A 17,908-nucleotide genomic window follows, 5' to 3' on the forward strand; every position below is an offset into this window, starting at 1 on the left:
TTAGAGACTAAGAAGAAGTTCAGTCCAGCTTGGCTGCAGTCAGCAGCAGACTTAAGGCAGAGACAAGGCCTTGCCAGGAGTCTGGCCCCACACTCTAGGGCCTGTCCCCTTTTTGTTTGGTTGGTTTTGTTTTTCAAGACACGGTAGCATTGGCTGTCCTTTAACTCACTCTGTAGACCAGGCTGGCCTTGAACTCACAGCAATTCACCTGCCTCTGCCTCCTGAGTGCTGGGATCAAAGGCATGGGCTACCACTACCCAGCAGGCCTGTCTCCCTTTGGTGTTTCCCAGTTACTCAGGTATGATTACAAGCTACCTCTTGATTCCCTTTGCATTCATCAAGTGCATTTCCTCAACCTCACAGGGCCTCTTTGTGAGCCCCCTTTTGTTGGGCTACCTCCTAATAAATGAGAGAATATAGGGAGGCAAGCACTGTGCACATCATGAAACGCCACAAAGGGGAGAGGGCAATCATCCTTCCTGGGGCTCCGCCTACACACGTTAGGGGTGCAGGTTTCATTCTTTTTTAATTGTTTGTTGTTGTTCTTGTTCTTGTTTTTCAAGACAATTTTCTCTGTTTATCCTTGGCTGTCCTTGAACTCACAGTGATCCCCCTGCCTCTGCCTCCCGAGTGCTGGGATTAAACCACCACTGCCTGGCTTGTACCTCAATTATGGCAGTACCGCCTCAGGTTTCTTCCCATGAGCTGCCTGCACAGCATCAGCCATGGTCAGAAATAATTGCTTTAAGTACTTCTCCCAGCTTTGGAGGGCCACAAGGATGACTACCACCTTCTCCAGGCTGGGCCTATCCTACCTCCACTGTGGCAAAGTGGTAGCTGGTAGGCAGGCAGCTTGCTCTCTTACCATTGCTCTCAGCGCTGTGCTACCAAGGCTGGCCCTTGCTTTTCTAGCATGCATCTTTGTTACGGTTGCATCATCCAGTGTCAGCATTTGCCACCAAGGCCCCTATCCAGCTGATAGTGTGAAGGGCAGCTTCTTGGCCAGCGAGGAAGCCCCATTATACACTTTTAGCTTAGTTTTAGCAAAGGATCCAGCACCACCCAGGGTCACACCCTTCCCAATGACTGCGTCCCCTCCCCCAGCACTAAGAAACAGTGGTCTGAGTTATTCTTCCTGCTGCTGGGCCCCAACCACCCCACTCCACTACTGCAAGAAGGTCTCTGAGCCATGGTTCATTGCAACTATCATTTATTAAAAAATATATGTCTCCTTGGAAGGAACACTGGTAAACCAACTATTATCATGCTTACTTTGAATCTTTGCTTTTCTTCCCTGGGAGGGAGGGCTGAGCATTGTTCAGACATGTCAGTTACCATCAGAGAATCAACACTCCCTGCTCACCCCCCTCATGAGAGTCACAATCATCTGTCGCTTTATCCCTCTTTGCCTTCAATCCAGTGTACTGCCCAAGAGAAAGCTGCTGCCTGTTCTTTCTCCTGACTCTGGGCCCCACACGTCACAGTTAGCCTCATTATGCTGGTAGGATACCTGTGAACAGAGTTCCTGAATGTAGCTGGTAGTGCTTTAAAGTGTCTTCAACACTGCGTCACCTGCAATGGTCCTAACCCAGTTGAGGGCCAAGCAATTCTATGTTCTCCCCTGCGTCATCCCTCCAGTGTGGAGGGGAGGGAGGCACGTTGGCTTCAAAGGAGCACAGTGGGGTGGGGTAGGGCCTGGACCACACCTGCTGCCTGCACTGGCGGCGGGAGGAAAACTACCTGGACCAGTCGCTGCCATCAGACTCTGGGAAAAAAGCAACAAGATTTCACAGCTCACCAGTAAGCGAGTCTTAGCTCTACAGCTCAAATTTACAGCATTAAAGTCTACTTTCTTCTTGAAGAAACAGCAAGCTACCAGCTGTTGGTGAGGGGGGCTGGGGTAGGGCAAATGGAGCAGTTGCAAAATAAAAGAACCCAAATCCAACTCACTACATGGCTGGCCAAGCCTGGTGCTCTTCCACTATCCCAGCATGGAGCCCGAAGGCAAGCACCTCCCTATTCCTGTCAGCGGCCCCATGAAGGAAGCCCCAGCTAAGTCCAGCATGGTAACTCTGAGCCCCAGCTTCTCTCTGCCCTCACCAGCCCCTGCTTTCCCTCTGGTGACTGGATGGCCAGGCCTAAGTTACCTGCTGTATCCCAGACCTGGCTCCTTCAGAACCTCACAAGCCTTTTAGAACACTGGCAAATAGGTTTCTACGCATTCACTTAAATAGTAAAAGTAAAATTTGGAATAATGAAAAGGCTGACACAGTAGCACAACATGGTTTTGGTTTAACAGCAGCTTAAAAATGAACAAAAAGGAAACCTCTCATGCAGACACATCAGGCGGCATAAAACAATAGGCAATTTCATCCGGGGCATCACTAGCCATTCATTCTCTCTTCCTGCACAGGAATGGCTGCCCTGAGGGGCAGCAACTGCTTTCAGTCACGTCTCCAATCTCAAGCTCCTAGCCAAAGCCCCTCTCTCACGCTCAGGTCAGCCTCACCTGGAGCAAAGCCTTCGCTCTGAAGAGAATGACCATATTCGAGTGAGTGCTTTGCTTTAGCACTTACTATTGTTGTCAACCCCTTCCCAACCAGGTGGAACATAAGATGTCATCTGATTGGAATATGAAAATTAAAGCATTTCTCTAATAACACAGTACCATTGATGGACGTCTCCATAGATTTTCTAGTCCCAATGTATGTGAATATATATATATATATTATAGAAGAGTGTATAATATATATATATAATAATTTCTATATATTTTATATAAATTACATATATATATCTATGTATAAATAAGATACTTTCTGTCGCTGTTCTGTTGCACCGTTCAGAGCTGCAAGGCAGCACTACAGGGTGGAAATGCCCAGGAGCGCCTCATCACGTGGGCTGTTTCGCTCACTTCACAAGCTGTGCAGTTGTCCAGAGTCTGTCTTTCCATCAGTCCTCCTCTCTTCACTTCGCTTCTGCTGGGTGTTTATGAAAACAACAACTCTGATGGATTTGCACCTGTGCTAGCGCTTGGGAAAGGTCCATGCAGGAATGGGCACAGTCACATGATGAGTGAGATGGCATCATCCCAAGAAATAAACTAAAACAAAAGAAACCTTTTAAAAAAAGAACAGGACTAGAAAACTCAATTTTTGACATTATCTAAAAAGGGGGACAAGAACAGTAGTCATTTGTTCTCCCCATGGGGACAGGAATGAAGAGGAAGGAGGGAAGAGGGACTTGATTTCTTCTGTTCACAAGAGAATGGTTGGAGGGGATTCTTCAGAGTTTTTCAGGGGACGGGACCCAAATGTAGTGCCCAGACTGGTCCTCGATGATCTGCTTGATTTTGTTATAAATCTCCTCCAGTGAGTCACCCTGTACAATGGCTACAGTGAAGAGAGAGAAACAATTACTGTGGTCCGTAATACTGCCCCTGAGCCCCAGGCATCCTGCCTCTAGTCACAGCCCTCCTATGATGTCCCCAGGATATGATAGGCGCTCACAGAAGCATGGGTCGGGCTTCTTGAGTTAACTGTCAGAGTTCAGAGCAGAAGTATACAGCTGGCTAGATGCTCAGAGCCCAAGGCTGGATATCAACTGCCAGGGACAGCAATGAGCAGGCACTGTGTGTGTTGTAAAGATGTTTACTGAGGACCCACTGCATGCCAGACACTGAGGCTCCAATTGCTTTTGTCTGAAGTGGAGTGGCAGCCTATAATTCTAAATTCTAAAGCAACTTCTCTCAAAGATTTGGAAAATCCTAGTTACCCAGGGGAAGGGCAGAAAGCTACAATTTCTCTCAAGAGGCAGAGCTCCTAGGGGCCATCACATCTCCTGTGTCAGTGGTCAGCTAGCAAACAAGGACATAGATTAGGATGATAAAAGGGACTCCAAAGATCTGAATTCCTTCCTTGGCTAACCCAATGTTATGAGTGTGAATTTCCTCATTACTAGCCTGCACATATCCTCTAAAGGGAACTTTCCCAACCTTTAGAACTGGCCTTCTAAAGTAAGTGACATATATACAACATGTAAACTGACAGACAACTTAAACACTACACTAAGAAATCATCAACAAACATTCATCAGCACCAAAACATGCAAGACCAAAAAAAAAAAAATCAGGAGGAAGAACAGGAAAAGGAAGAGGCAATGGAACCTGTAATCTCATGGAACAAGAAAACAGTATAAGCAAAGGAACCAACAGAAGCAGTGCCTGGGAGCAGCTTGTGCTAGAACCTAGCCAAATGGTGGCCGACAGGAAACCTGAGTGCCTGGGGAAAGCTCTGAGCTCACTGACTACAAACCTCCCCAGGCATTTTTGCTCTAAGTCTCCCTGAGCTAGTATCTGGCTGGCGCCAAGGACTCCTGGATTCTTACCTGTAAAGTACTCTCCGAACTCTTGTTCCAGTTTCATGGCTTTGTCATAGATCTTATTTGCTTGTTCATATGTCTGCCGTCGGTTCATTTCCCTGCCAAAGACACAGAAGCAACACATTTCCAAAGGAGAGCCTATGTTTTAACTAACACAACAGAATGCTCTAGGTTTCCTGAAAAATCTGCTAGCCAGCCACCTTAGAGTAGCTCATGGCTAACTCCCTCCTCAAAACCTCTAAGTCTTAAAAGCCCATGTGGGAGGGAAGAGCACACCCAGACCCCCAAACAGGAAGAAGAGCAGGTACTCAGGGTTGGTTTCGGGCTTTCTCTAGTCCTACCCCTGGCCAACACATTTATTTTATTTCCTCCCCATGGTCATCTGAGCCCCATAGACACTTACATAAGTGCTTCAATGGACTTGGGCTTGATGAAAATGGCAATGGGGTAAAGTTGTGCTTGCTGCAGTCTCTTTATAGCGTTGCCGGAGACATCTAAGATGCAGTGCTTGCCCTGAAAAAGCAGACCTGTATCAGCTCATCCAGGCCCTGGCTCCAGCTCCTCACCAAGAAAGCCAGTGGCATTCCAAACATCAGCCTGAGGGGAACCCAGGCACACAAACCCTAGAGGCCCGAGAAGTTCCCGGGCCTACTTCTTGTTTCTGTGATAGCTCATCTTGATTGCTAGAGATGGGATTATGGCTCAGTGGTAAAGATCATTGGCTGTTCTTCCAGAGAACCGAGGTTCAACTCCCCAGCACCCATGTGGCAACTCACAACTGTCTGTAACTTCAATTCCAGCGGCTATGACACCCTCAGACAGACAGACATACAGGAAAAACACCAAAACACATGAAATAAAAATAAACATTAAAGAAGAAGTACCTTAAGATTAGTGAAGTTCTCTGCTATGCCTGTGAGGGCCTTCCCAGAAAGAGTTAACTAAGGGGAAAGAACTGCCTGAATACAGGGAGCACCATCTCATGGCCTTGGAAAACCCAGATGAAACAGAAAGGAGAAAAATAAGAAAAGTTCCCCAAGCATGAGATTCTCTTTGCTTCCTTCTAAGCAGATAAGCAGGTTCAAACTCTGAAGCCATAAGCCCAAATCCATCTTTCCTTGAAGTTGTTTTGTCACAGTGACAAGAAATCTGATGAACACAGCCTCTATAACCCAGACGAGGAAGAGGTCACTGCTCCCTAGGGGTCTTACTCCCTAGTGGCTGATGCTCCAATTTAAGTTGCACAACAGAGACATATGCCATGGCTGTTGGCTCAGCACATGGAGAGACACTACAGCATTGGTCAGCAGTGTGGGAAAGATGTGAATGCAAGTGGATGCCAGGCCTAAGCATTTGTCTTCTCCGTGTCTCAAGGATAGCCGTACCATCTCCTCTCTGCTTACCCTCTCTGCAACTGCCCGCACTGACTGGATGCTGGTCCCATAGAGATTATCGTTGAACTGGCCTGCCTCAATGAACTTGTTGTCCTGAATATCCTTCTCCATCTGTTCCCGGGAAACCACAAAGTGGTAGTCCTGTCCATCAACTTCGTTATCACGCCGGGGCCGGGTGGTATCTGAAGGAAGGAAGGAAGGAAGGAAAGAAAAAGAAGAAAGGAAATATTGTATGCCGCATAGGCAATATCTAGGCTATAAAAGCCCACTTCATCCTTTCTCACAGGAAGGACACAAGGCTACTCCAGGTTTGTTTGATTTTTTTTTCCAGATGAATGAGAAAAAGCATTTGTAAAGAATTTTGTCTGGCCTATTTCTTCTCCACACTCCAGATATTATACACAGGGTGCTTGAGGGTAATGTGGACCAAAAAGGTAGGGCTTCTTGAGCCTGGTAGAGGGCGCTAAACTTGGCATGGAAGTTAGGAAACGCAAAAAATGATTCCTCAAACCACTTTGTGTATCGGCACCTGGGTTTAATCCCCAACACCACAAGGAAACAAAAAAACAAAACAGTGATGGCCTCCCCATTTGTAAAATCAATCTTGACTACCACCACCCAAACTTTTACCAGTACCATCAGGCAAAGCAGCCAAGTAGGATGTCAATCCTACCTGATCTCACCTACTCTGGGGGCATCTGTTGCTACCTACTCTCTTCCAAGAGTTCCCAAAAGGCCTTGATCCTAGACCCTTTCCTTAAAAGTACGCACATCCCAGAGTACCAAACCTCACTCCTCTAGGTCTGCTGGGCTCTTACGTGGCACGCAGGATCCAAACTTATGCGGGAACTCAGAGATCAGGTCATCATTGACTCTGTCCTTCATTGGGCCCAAGATGATCACAGGCCTGGCGTAGTGAACTGGGGAGGGATGACACAAGGCAATGAACAGAGGCCCCACAGGGCAGCCTGCCCCGCCTCGGAATAGAGAGGCTCTGTGCCACCACTCAGACAAGGTGAAGCAACTATGGTTAGTCTCTGCACTCTAATTATAAAAACTTCAAAGAGCCTTCGAATTTGACAATCTTAAGTCTCAGGCAAGTCTACAATCAGAAGCACCTCCCTTTCCAACAGATTCAGGAGCAATTTCCACACAGACCCTAGTTGCTGAGCAAAATTCTTGCAAAGCAGATGCCCAGAGGATACAGGCCCTCCACCTCTATAGCAACAGCTGCCTCTGCTAAAACAGACCTCCCCACACTCTCCTCAGAAATCCACCCGCCCTTTGGAAGGCATCCTAGCAGTGGGCAAAAGTATCATAAGAGGTATGTGGAACGTGGCATCCACCCAGTGGTGCTAAGGAGAAGCCAAGGGCTAGATGTGCCAAGCCTCCTCCTCCCCAGCCCCCAAGCTACCCTCTGGACTAAGCCCCATGACCGGGAGACTGGCACAAAGGCAAGACTCTCAGAGGGGGGCTTACTTTCTTGTCGTGTCACTGGCTCATATGACAAAATAGCATCCTCTTGTCCTTCTGCAAAAAGGGAAATACATTAGCACTTTATGATCTGATGACTGTGTACAGCATTCACCACACCCCACACCCACCACAAAACAGTCTCACTTTCTGTTGGCAAGAAGGCTAAGGAGCCATTCAGCAGCCTTGGGCTGGGCTGTTTTCATTCAGTGAAATATTGCCCAATTATGGGCCAAGGCACAGAAGCCAAGAAGTCTCCACTAAACCACCCCAAGCTCTAGGGAACTACTTCTTATAGGTGATAGTTGGTTATGTTCAGTAGCCCCCTTGTTCTGAAGACAATCACAGTGGTTGAAACATACTTCCCAGAATCACTTTACCTAAGTCCAGACAGTTAGCCCAATCCCCAAAGCTGTGGCCTAATGTTGCCCCTTTAATGGTCTACCTATTTACTAACCTCACATCTCTAAGAAGCATCTAGAAAGTGGTACACATCTGAGCTAAGGTCCTAGTACCCTTTAAGAGCAATACTGAGCCAGTTCTCTGCTCATGGTGAACCCCCATACAACCTAGCAATGATGAGGTCTTCCTAAAACAGTCACCAAGACACTTGGTACTGGGTGCCTACCGTTCCCAAACTAGCTGACAGCAGTACTGGGGAAGGCAGTAACACCTGCAGGGAGAGCCACAGGACACTTGCTACAGAGCTGCTTCTGACCCTAGGACTCCTGGGTGGAGTTTTTAAGACCTCAAGTCACTGTGGTTCCTCAACGGCCAGTGTCCCCAAAGCTTGTGAGGTTTGAGCCATGGCTTCAATGCTGTTGTCATAGTGCTCCCAAGGCATTTTGGCAATTTCCTTTCTGACTATGTAACCCAGCCAGAGGTTAAGGTGGTCCTACGAGTCCAGAAAGGCAGATGGAAGCCAGAAGCCATTTTAATTTTGGTCTCTGAGCAAATCTGTAAAGCTGGCAGTCTCAGCAGCCTACATGCCCATGGCAGGGACCTGATCACTGGCAGTTTACCCCCCCCTAGTACCCCAGAGCTACCGGAACTTATTCTCTCTCTAATCTGCAAATGGTATCCCCATGAGGTGAACAAACTGGCCACAGCATCTCTAGGGGCTCAAAGTGTACATGGCTAAAAGGAGCAGCAGCCTCTGAGCGGGGATGGTAGCGGAGCAACACTGGAATGATGGTGGCTGGGAGACATGGGGGAGCTACAGGACACGGGGGCATGACACACACTTACTGGAACTGCTTTCGCTGTCACTGGTGTTGGAGGTCACTCCCTCTGCAAGCCAACAAGAAAGAGACTCCAATTCAGAACACACCACTGAGAGGTCACATGCAGCACAAACTCAAATGTGCCAGGAGTGAGACACTGAGCTGCCAACCAAGTCAGGCCACAGGAAGCCTGCCACATCCAGGCCACCTCCAACTGGGAAGCACAGCTCCAATCCTGATGTTCTGGCCACATCCTCCATGTCCCCAGAGCCCATTCAGTTTGCCAAGTTCCTCCATAGTCACTAGAAGCCCTATTTCCTTTCATAGCAATTTTTTTCCACCTGAACCAAGCCAGCTGATTTGGATGGTTTCCAAATCCTGCCTCAGAGCCCTTCTCCTAAGGCTAATGGGCAGAAAAGAAATAGGGACAGTGAAAGAAAAAAGCCCAGGCATGCTCCTGCTCACACATTTTCTCCCAAGACAAAGCCACCAAAGGTACAGAATTGTGTGACACTTTCCAACTTCGAGGCTCATCACTGGATGGATGGAACAGTCACCAGGAACACTACTCTGACCCTCGGTGAGACCTGTAGCCCTCCTCCTACGAATGCTGAGGAAAGCTTGGCTTCAGCAGTGAAGTGGATGCACCACAATCCACCACAAGACTCATGTCAAATACACAGAAACAACAAGCTGGTAAGACTATCTAGAAAACAAGCCACCCCTCCCATCACAGACAGTTGGGACCTGCCCATCTTGGAGTGTGGGTGGAGAAAGATCAAGCAAAGAGCTACATTCACAGGAGGCAGACACGGCAGTCTTCTTGAAAGAACAGCAGGCAAATGGAGATGAGACACAGACACACTGAACCATGGAGAGATGCTGCTCGTTTCAGCCAGGACCGTGATATGCTGTGCCCACCTCCCCCGAGGACTTGCTGAGTTGTCTGTTACACATGGCTAGCCCCTGAATACCAAGGAGAGCCCCTAACCCTTCCACCTTTATCCTTTATGGAGGAGAAATGTATATGGATGGAGCCCACCTGTCAGGCTGTACTCTGGATATGTGCAGTGAGCAAGGATGGCTGCTAAGGAACCTTCATCTAGGTCCTTCCCTCTCTGGACAGTATTTCAGAATGGCAATGTCAGTCAGAGCTTTTCTGAGGTAAAATCACTAACTCTATGTGGCCCTAAGGTGGTATAGATAGCCCCACCAGGCCACCTTGGCTTCTTAGAGATGCTCTATGGACAGCTGGCCTTGTAAGTCCTGGGACAGCTCAGATGTGGGGTTCATCCTGTCCCCAGTGAGAAGGACTAGAAAAGCTGCAGATCTCAAGCTCAACTCTTTGATGCAGGGTTACTCGGAAGAGATCAAACCAGCAGGTTTCCACCCTCTGCAGGAAGCTAGGCATCAGCTGAGCACTCACCCCGACCATATGCTTAGACCCACCTCACTTCTGTGGAGCCAGTAAGCTCATAGCCTACCACTCAGAGGTGTAGAAAGAAAGCATACACAGGAATGCTAGAGATTTGTTAGAATACCAGGGACCATTTGGAGCCATACACATTTCCTCCAGCCATGGGAAAGGGTCTGGAAAACATTGCCCTCCCTCCCCCTTCTCTTTCACCCATGTCCCCTACACCCCCGCACCCCACGATCTCCATTCATGCCACAAATACAGTTAATGGTGTGTAGGTTTGACTTACTCAGGTTCTTTGCTCCATAATAATCGTCACTTAACCCAGGGAAGTCCTGATTTCACAGACAGCACGGACAGAAAGGGAAAGGGAAGGGGAGGGAGGGGAGGAAAGGAGAAAACCAGGGAAAAGAGAAAAAAACAGAGAAAAACAACGAAGGGAAGAAAGAATACAGAGGCAGTTGAGCATTAGTGATAGGAATATAAGGTCCCATGAAGACTTAGAACCACAGTGAGGTGAAGACATCTGCTGAAGAAATAATATCCCATCAGGTAAGATGTCTGGCCCTGATGCTATCCAGCTTTTGGCCAGAAGGCCTTGGAGTAGCCCGGCTGTAGTAGTACCCATAGCGCATGATAGGCAACACTCCAAGGCTTAAAAGTACCTTCTTTGACCACATGTGTAATTGTAGAGCCCAAGTCACTGCTTTACCCCTGTAACATATCTCCCATCGGTGCATGAAAGAGACATGTCTATAAGCCAAGTGTGCAGACAGAAGTATCATCACCCTGGAAGCTTTCCCCCACACTAGGTCAGCCTGTCCAAGCCCCTCAAAGCAAATTCTCTGTGGTGTCTGTGGTATGGGATCCAGAGCTTCCCTACCTAAGCTTGGTTTCTGGAGAACAGGCACCAGGTAGTTGCAACCTTGTTGGCCAAAAGACGCTCCTAACTGACTAGGTCATTGAACAGTGACAGGCCCCAGGCTGGGCTCCATGAGGAGGGTCTCGGCTTATCTGGTAAACTGTAGCAACATTATCGCAGATCTTCATCTAAGGCTCCCACTGCTCACAAGCAGAGTCACCCTCCTCTCTACCCTGTCACCCAGCAAGCCCAGGACAGTAAGCCCTAGTTTTTATCTGGATGAAGACACCTCATTCTGTCAGGGTTACCCCAGGTGGCCACAACCCACACACAGCATGATCATGAACCAGGTGGGCCTATTTGGGGTCCTTTTCTACCAGAACTAGTCAGTCTCCTGTCAGACCCCACAGCTCTGGATGACAAGATTGCTCCATGAAAGATGGAGGAGTGACTGGTAAATGAGAGACATTTACAACTTCACAATGACATGGATGAGAACCTACTGTACAAACTGACCTGGTGTTTAAGGTTATTGTCAGAGCAACTAGTTTCGGAGGCATGTGATGGAGTAAGATGATTTAGCAGGATTGAATTGGCTCCTAATGCAGCCCAGTGTCGTAGCCTGCTCTACCAAATCAGCTTTGTGTTTCTCAACAAATCTTTGTTTAGATAATGCTGAGCAACACTGTGTCCACACAACCTCATATGAGCAGGAAGGTTTTCTCATGGTAACAGGCCTTGCATGTACCCTGACATAAAAGGAAGCCTGCTGTGAGGCATGTAGGTACCCTGTGTGCTTACACACATGTGCATTGCAGAAGCAGCCTCCAATTTTAAGGGTCTAGGGAGGGGCAGGCTCTTCTCTTAACATACATGAATGAAATTAAGGGAAAGAAAACACAAGAGGCGGGAGCTAGGAGAGCAACACTTGGTCCTTGGTCTTATTTTCTTGAAAAACCATTTCCTAACGCTGACACTAGCTGAAAACCATTCCTTATCACAACGGCACAGTTCTGTCTCACAGTTCCAGCATAGGTGCCTGGGCCATCCTCAGAGCCTCCAACACTCAATCTGAATGAGGAGCTGGACAAATAAGGCCCAGCATCTCCCTGTGCAGGCCAGGATCTACCCTGACTACAAATAAGCAGGTGCATGCAGACAAGTGCTTGGGTGGCCACCAACTCCTTCTAAGGGAAGGGGCAACTGAGGATGAGAAGACAGGGCTGCAAATAGTCTGCTCTCTCCACTCTGCTGCTACTTACGTTCCTGTATGCTGTTCTCCTGGGCCATGTTTTCTTTGCTCTTGTAAAATGGAAACTTTCGAGAGAGGCGAAAACTCTTTTTACGTTTCGTTTTGATCGACTGTGAAAGAACATGAAGATGGAGGGGGAAGGACAGAAGAAAAAAAACAACAATGGGTTTTAAAGCATGCAAGAAAAACTAAAATGGAGACAATGATGAGCTAAATAAAAGATCATCTTCCACAAATGGAGGCTATGAGATTAAATGAAAGTTGATGTTAGGAGGAAAATTATGTTTACATGAAAATGTGGTAGGGATGTTAGATGCTCTACTCAGTCCAGCATCACTCACTGGCCTTCCTCCAGAATAAAAATCACTGTTGCTTCCTAGATTCAGCTCTAAGGTACCACTGATACACAGGCCTCCATGCCTCTCTTCCCTCTATTCCTTCACAAGTTCTTTGGCCTTTGCTGCAAAGCTCATAAAAGAAAATGAGTGATGGGAGAATCGGCTGGCCCTATGCTGTCTGAAGGCAAGTAGAAAGTCTGGGGCTGTCCTTCTTGGCAAGATGATAATAACAGGTTCTGCTCAGGGTCTCCAGAACTCTGATAGGGTCTGCTGCCAGGAGACAACCAGGAGTGTTTTCATCTTCCCCACCAAGTCAGCTGGCTCCACCTCTTCCAGAGCCAGTCACCCAACAGCAGGGCCACACATTAACTGTGGGCTTTCAGCACTCCCGCAGCTTGCTAAGAAAGCAGGCAATCTCCTAGCAGGACAGAGCCCTGAATAACAGACAGCCTTTCATGCTTCCCACTTCTCCTGTACATCAGACCAAAGTCCAGGCTTCTCACCCCGTCTTCACACCCTGGCTGAGTGCCTTGGGAGGGAGGGGGTCTCCACTTACCCGGTTAGACTCAATCATCCCTGTCCTTGCATGAAACTTCACAGTTTTCAATCGAGCTCGCTCTTTCTTTTCAACCCTGTTTGGGAGTCAGGAAGTCTAGTTACTGCCAGCACAAGGTCTCAGCAATGGGCTGTGACAGGCACAACCACCACATTCGCTCATTCAGTGAGTACCACATCCCAAATATTAACTCTTTTGCAAAAGGCCCAACAAGGCATACACACTGCTCTCAAGTATGACAGGCAAGCAAAGACAAACACCAAAACTGCTGTGCTAAAGCGTGAATGATTCCTAGCATTCAGGAGGCAGAGGCAGTAGGACTTCAGCAAGGTTGAGGCCAGCCAAGGCTACATAGGAGAGTATAGGCTAGCCTGTGCTACAGAGTGAGGCAGCCTCACAAAACAAAAAAACCAGAAGGTGGAGAAGGTGAGAGGGAGAGAGAAAGAAAGGGGGAGAGGCGGGGGAAGAGACAGACAGACAGACAGACAGAGAACTAAAAAACAAAGTCAGGAAAAACCTTGCTAAAAACCCTGGTGGCTCACCTCTTTTTACTAGGGATTACACCAATCTGTTCACTCTCTCCATGTGGAGTCACCAGCCTTGCTTGCCACCACTCATCATCAGAGGCGTTAATGACGTGCAGAATGTCACCATAAGAGAAACTGAGTCCCTGGCTTGGTAGGCAGCTGTCACGAGTCCGATCGTAATCAAACAGGGCCCTGAAACACATATGAAAAGTGAAGTGAACATCTCACTCCTGAATTCTGGGAGACTGGCAGCCAGGCAGGATAGCAAAAGAAAGCCAGCCCACTAGCACTGCACACAGGAAGAGGTTCTGTGAGATGGTACCTCCTTCTAGGCCCCAGTTAGTAAATATGTACCTCCTATTCCCCAAGGAGCACAGGGGGGAAATTCTTTCATAAATCCCATCTCCTCCCAGCTTCCTGACATACAGTAGCAGCCAAACGCAGAGCCCTGTCAGCTGCCTACTCTCCACCTGCAAACGCAGTAAGACGTAAGAGGAGAAGATTTGGGAGCAAATATAAAACAAAGCTCCAAAGTTCAGGTCCTGGTAAAACTAGTCTACCATGTACCATCAGAGCCTCAGGGAACAAGCACACCGGAATAAAAATCTAATCACCCCATCTATGTAACTAAGTGTGTGGAGTCCGCACAAATAGGGGACTTCGGTAACATGGTTTATTTATTTATTTTTCTACCCACAAAGTGTACTCTATCTTCTTCATGTACTTCTTTTCAAAAATTTTATTTTTATTTCTGTGTATGTGTGTGGAGGGTATGTAATATAAGTGCTGACTCCCATAGAGGCCAAAAGAGGGTGTAGGATCTCCTGGAGTGCAGAAACAGGTGGTTGTGAGCTGCCCGCCTTGGGTGCTGGGAATCAAACTCAGGTCCTCTGAAAGTGCAGTCAGTGCTCTTAACTTCCGAACCACCTCTCCACTTCACCCGCCACCCACTTGTTTTGTTTTTCAAGACAGGGTTTCTCTGTGTAGCCTTGGCTGTCCTGGAACTCACTCTGTAGACCAGGCTGGCCTCGAACTCATAGACATCTACCTGCCCCACTTCCCAGTGCTGGGATTAAAGGTGTGTGCCACCATGTCTGGCTTTCTTGTTCTTCTTTAACAGTGTACACAGGCCAGGGGACTGTCCAGCACCTATGCTAAAACTTGACTTTCATCCCAGTTGCCTTACTCAGCTGGCAGCTACAAGTCCAACACACCATATCTCCATGCGTACAAGCCCAGATGAAAGGTAAGCTGTAGAGACAGAGCCCTCTCGAGACTTGGTGTCAAGACAATATCTAAACTATAACAAAAGCCCTTTCATTTGCAATGCATACACTCCAAGAAATAAGGGCAGGGCAGAGGCCAGCAGATAGGGCATTTGGTCTACAAGGTCTTTTCCGAGCTCTATGAGACAGGATCAGTGCATTTGAAATGAATTGAGTTCCATGAAACTTAAAGCAAGGCGGGCATCTGTCAGCTAGTCTACAAAGACCAACAAGCTGGAGCAACGTAATTCTAACTGATGAGCAATACACAATGGCATTGTGAGCTTCAAAACTGAAGTAGAAGGACAGAATTTGCATTAAGCACACATTAGTTTGGAAGTTTGGAGAGGGAAACAGAAAGATGCCAAAATGAATCAGGAATTGATTATAGTGGCACAGGCTGGTAATTATAGCATTAGAGAGACTAAGGCCGAAAGATCATGAGCATGGCATACATAGTGTGATGGTTTCGATGAGAAAGGTCCCTATAGGCTCCTATATTTTAATGCTTGGTTCACTTGATAGAACTGTTTGGGAAGGGCAGAGGGTGTGGCCTTGTGGGAGGAGGCGTGTCACTGGGGTGGTGAACTATGAGATTTCCAAAGCCCACGGCCATTCCCAGTTAGTTCTCTCTGCCTGCTCTTCGTTGATCACATGTGAGCTCTTAGCTACCGCCTCAGCGCCATGCCTGCCTTTCTGCTGCCATGCTCCCCACCATGACAGCCGTGGACTAAGCCTCTGAAACAGGAAGCAAATCCGCAATTACATGTTTTCTTTTTTTAGTTGCCTTGGTCATGATGTTTTGTCACAGTAATAAAAAAGTAACTAAGACAACCAGTCAGATCTTGTCTCAAAAACTGAAAACAAAACTAAAGGCAAACAGAAGAACTGAGGTATATTAGGGTGTGTGTATAAAAGGCAAGAAGGCCAAGTTGAGTGGAGAGAAACTCACGGTATATTTTAGCACCAAAGAACTTGGCTTGACCTTTGGTGACAATAGCAAGCCAGGAACATAGGAGAAAGTTAATACAGATGTGTTTTCTAGATGCCAAGAATCCAATAATTTGTCATTTTAAAACATCTGAAAGTTTGACTAAAACTTATATAGCATCTACTTCTGTGATAAGCTCAGGTGCTGTACAATATTAAACACACACAAGTCAAGTTGGAACAAACACAGATGCAAGCCAGCAAGAAAGCCAGTACTTATCGATGCACATTAAGAGCTGTGCTGTTCACTTTGTTTTGTAATCACAGCATGTGTTCCTTTTACAATTTCCAAAAATGAAAGTCGATTAAAGAAGAGACTGAGAAACAGCTCCACTAAGTACAGGCTTGAACCTTTACTTCAGGAGTGTCTCTACATTCCCTGGCAAACAGGCCAAAAAGTTACATAGCTCCAAATTCCTATGAAAAGTGGCACCTGTTCCATTTGGCATCTTTATGAATGATGAACAAGGCTATATCAAAGAAAGGGATGGACAATGCTTCTAAGCTATGACTTTGCTAAGGACACAGAAATATGATATCTCAGTTTGATTTTTTTGTTTGTTTGTTTTTGAGACAGGGTTTCTCTGTGTAGCTTTGGCTATCCTAGGCTCACTCTGTAGACCAGGCTGGCCTCGAACTCACAGCGATCCGCCTGCTTCTGCCTCTGCCTCCCGAGTACTGGGATTAAAGGCATGCGCCACCACGCCTGGCTGATATCTCAGATTGAAATTCTGAACTAATATGTGCAGTTATGAACCCAAAAGATGAATTAAGAATTTCCTTTACTATCAATCAGGGTTGCTAATAGAAAAAGAACTCAGCAGAACATTGGGGCCTCTAAGTTCACTTTGCCCATTTTCCTGTCTAAAAGAGGAAATTTCTTAGACATTCATGAAGCTTCTTTCTAGCTCTAGCACTTAATGAGTCTGGGTCTTTCCTTCAACAATTCCATCCTTTGTCTTGATTTTGGTCTGCTTTCAAAGCCCATACGAGTTTTTCCTCTAAATCTACTCCTTTTTTTCTGCTGAAATTTTGTTATGCTGAGAACTAAAATATGTCCTCCTAGGTGAAGGCCAGACCCAGAAATACATAGGACATCATTCAGCACTGTGTGGTGGGCAATTATCAGACCAGGGCCCTTAAATGTCAAAAAATGTCATCAGGTCTAAGTCATAGCCAGGTGTCTTTAAAAATATACACCCTAATTTGCCATATAGCTATGTCTAGAAAATATTGTTCCTTCATTAAATATATTCAGAACATTCTTTCTGCAGGTACTGTGTTAAATGAGACATACAAAAGAATGTGCTGAGGTTTTTTTCCTATTTGCAGTTTTGATTGATAGAAAGTTAATTAATCTTTAATAATCTTAACTGAATGGCCTAGCAGAGCTTGACCTCTTGTAGAAAGGCGCAGTAGGCTGAGTATGAGGCAGCAAGAAGCACAGAACAAAGCCTACGTCATCCCCAGTGAGTACTAAGAAGGTACTGATTTTTGAACAGGGTATCAATAAAGGTTCAAGATTTCCAAAGGTAAAGATAGGGAGAGAATAGTCTTCCTATCTAGACTAAGCAAAGGCCTGGAAGGAACAATAGGTGTGGGCAGGCTCATCACTACATCCTTATCTGACTGGGTCACAGAGAGCAGCAGCTGGATCATCCAGCTGGGGAGTGTGGCATTCATTTAATAGGCCTGTGTAAACCACTTCATTGCCTTGACTTTCTCATTATCATCAGGTTATGCTTTCATGTGGAAATGAACCCAACAAGGAGAACAAGCAGGGTATTCAAGTCTATCTCACATGGCACATTTCATGTAGCCAAAAACCGCCTATAAATTAGACCTTTAAGAGATGTATCTCCTAAGATCTCTAAAAGCATACTAGGGTCTGGAAACATCGCTCAAAAGGTAACAACGCTTGTTCTTGCAGAGCAGCCAGGTTCAGTTCCTAGCCTCTTCATGGTGGCTCCCAGCCATTCATAATCCAGTTCCAGGGGACCTGACCCTCTCTTCTGACCTCCACAGGTACCAGGCACACACATGGAGCACATACATACATGCAGGCAAAACACTCATGAACTTAATTTTTTTAAGTCTAAATGGTGTGCCTCTCCATGGTTGTTGTGAGAGAGTGGGTCATTCTCTTCATTGTGTAGTCACTGATAAGATTCCCAAGCTCCAATAAATAACTCTCCATTCATGCTTATGCAAGCAGGCATAATTAACCTCAG

The 17,908-nt window shown here is 46.8% G+C and overlaps 1 protein-coding gene across 8 annotated transcripts in view; it reads right to left on the reverse strand.

Moving 5' to 3' along the window:
• Window positions 1-1,193: 1,193 nt before the first annotated feature.
• Window positions 1,194-17,908, reverse strand: part of DLG3 (discs large MAGUK scaffold protein 3) — a 54,374-nt gene continuing 37,659 nt past the window's right edge. For 4 of the 8 annotated variants that reach the window (XM_084788816.1, XM_084788817.1, XM_084788822.1 and 1 more), the window contains 10 exons: window positions 13,438-13,614; window positions 12,896-12,971; window positions 12,012-12,111; window positions 8,496-8,537; window positions 7,254-7,304; window positions 6,593-6,694; window positions 5,784-5,956; window positions 4,784-4,893; window positions 4,387-4,478; window positions 1,194-3,392 (listed from right to left, as the gene is read on the reverse strand). In XM_084788816.1, the coding sequence (XP_084644942.1) occupies window positions 3,286-3,392; window positions 4,387-4,478; window positions 4,784-4,893; window positions 5,784-5,956; window positions 6,593-6,694; window positions 7,254-7,304; window positions 8,496-8,537; window positions 12,012-12,111; window positions 12,896-12,971; window positions 13,438-13,614 (1,030 nt within the window). In that variant the 3' untranslated portion in view covers window positions 1,194-3,285. Of the gene's footprint in view, window positions 3,393-4,386; window positions 4,479-4,783; window positions 4,894-5,783; window positions 5,957-6,592; window positions 6,695-7,253; window positions 7,305-8,495; window positions 8,538-10,176; window positions 10,223-12,011; window positions 12,112-12,895; window positions 12,972-13,437; window positions 13,615-17,908 lie in introns of all 8 variants that reach the window. The other 4 variants (XM_084788818.1, XM_084788820.1, XM_084788819.1 and 1 more) reach the window with 2 other exon arrangements.

The sequence above is a fragment of the Acomys minous genome (genome assembly GCF_964271855.1).
Source record: "Acomys minous genome assembly, chromosome: 7".
Lineage (NCBI taxonomy): Eukaryota > Metazoa > Chordata > Mammalia > Rodentia > Muridae > Acomys > Acomys minous.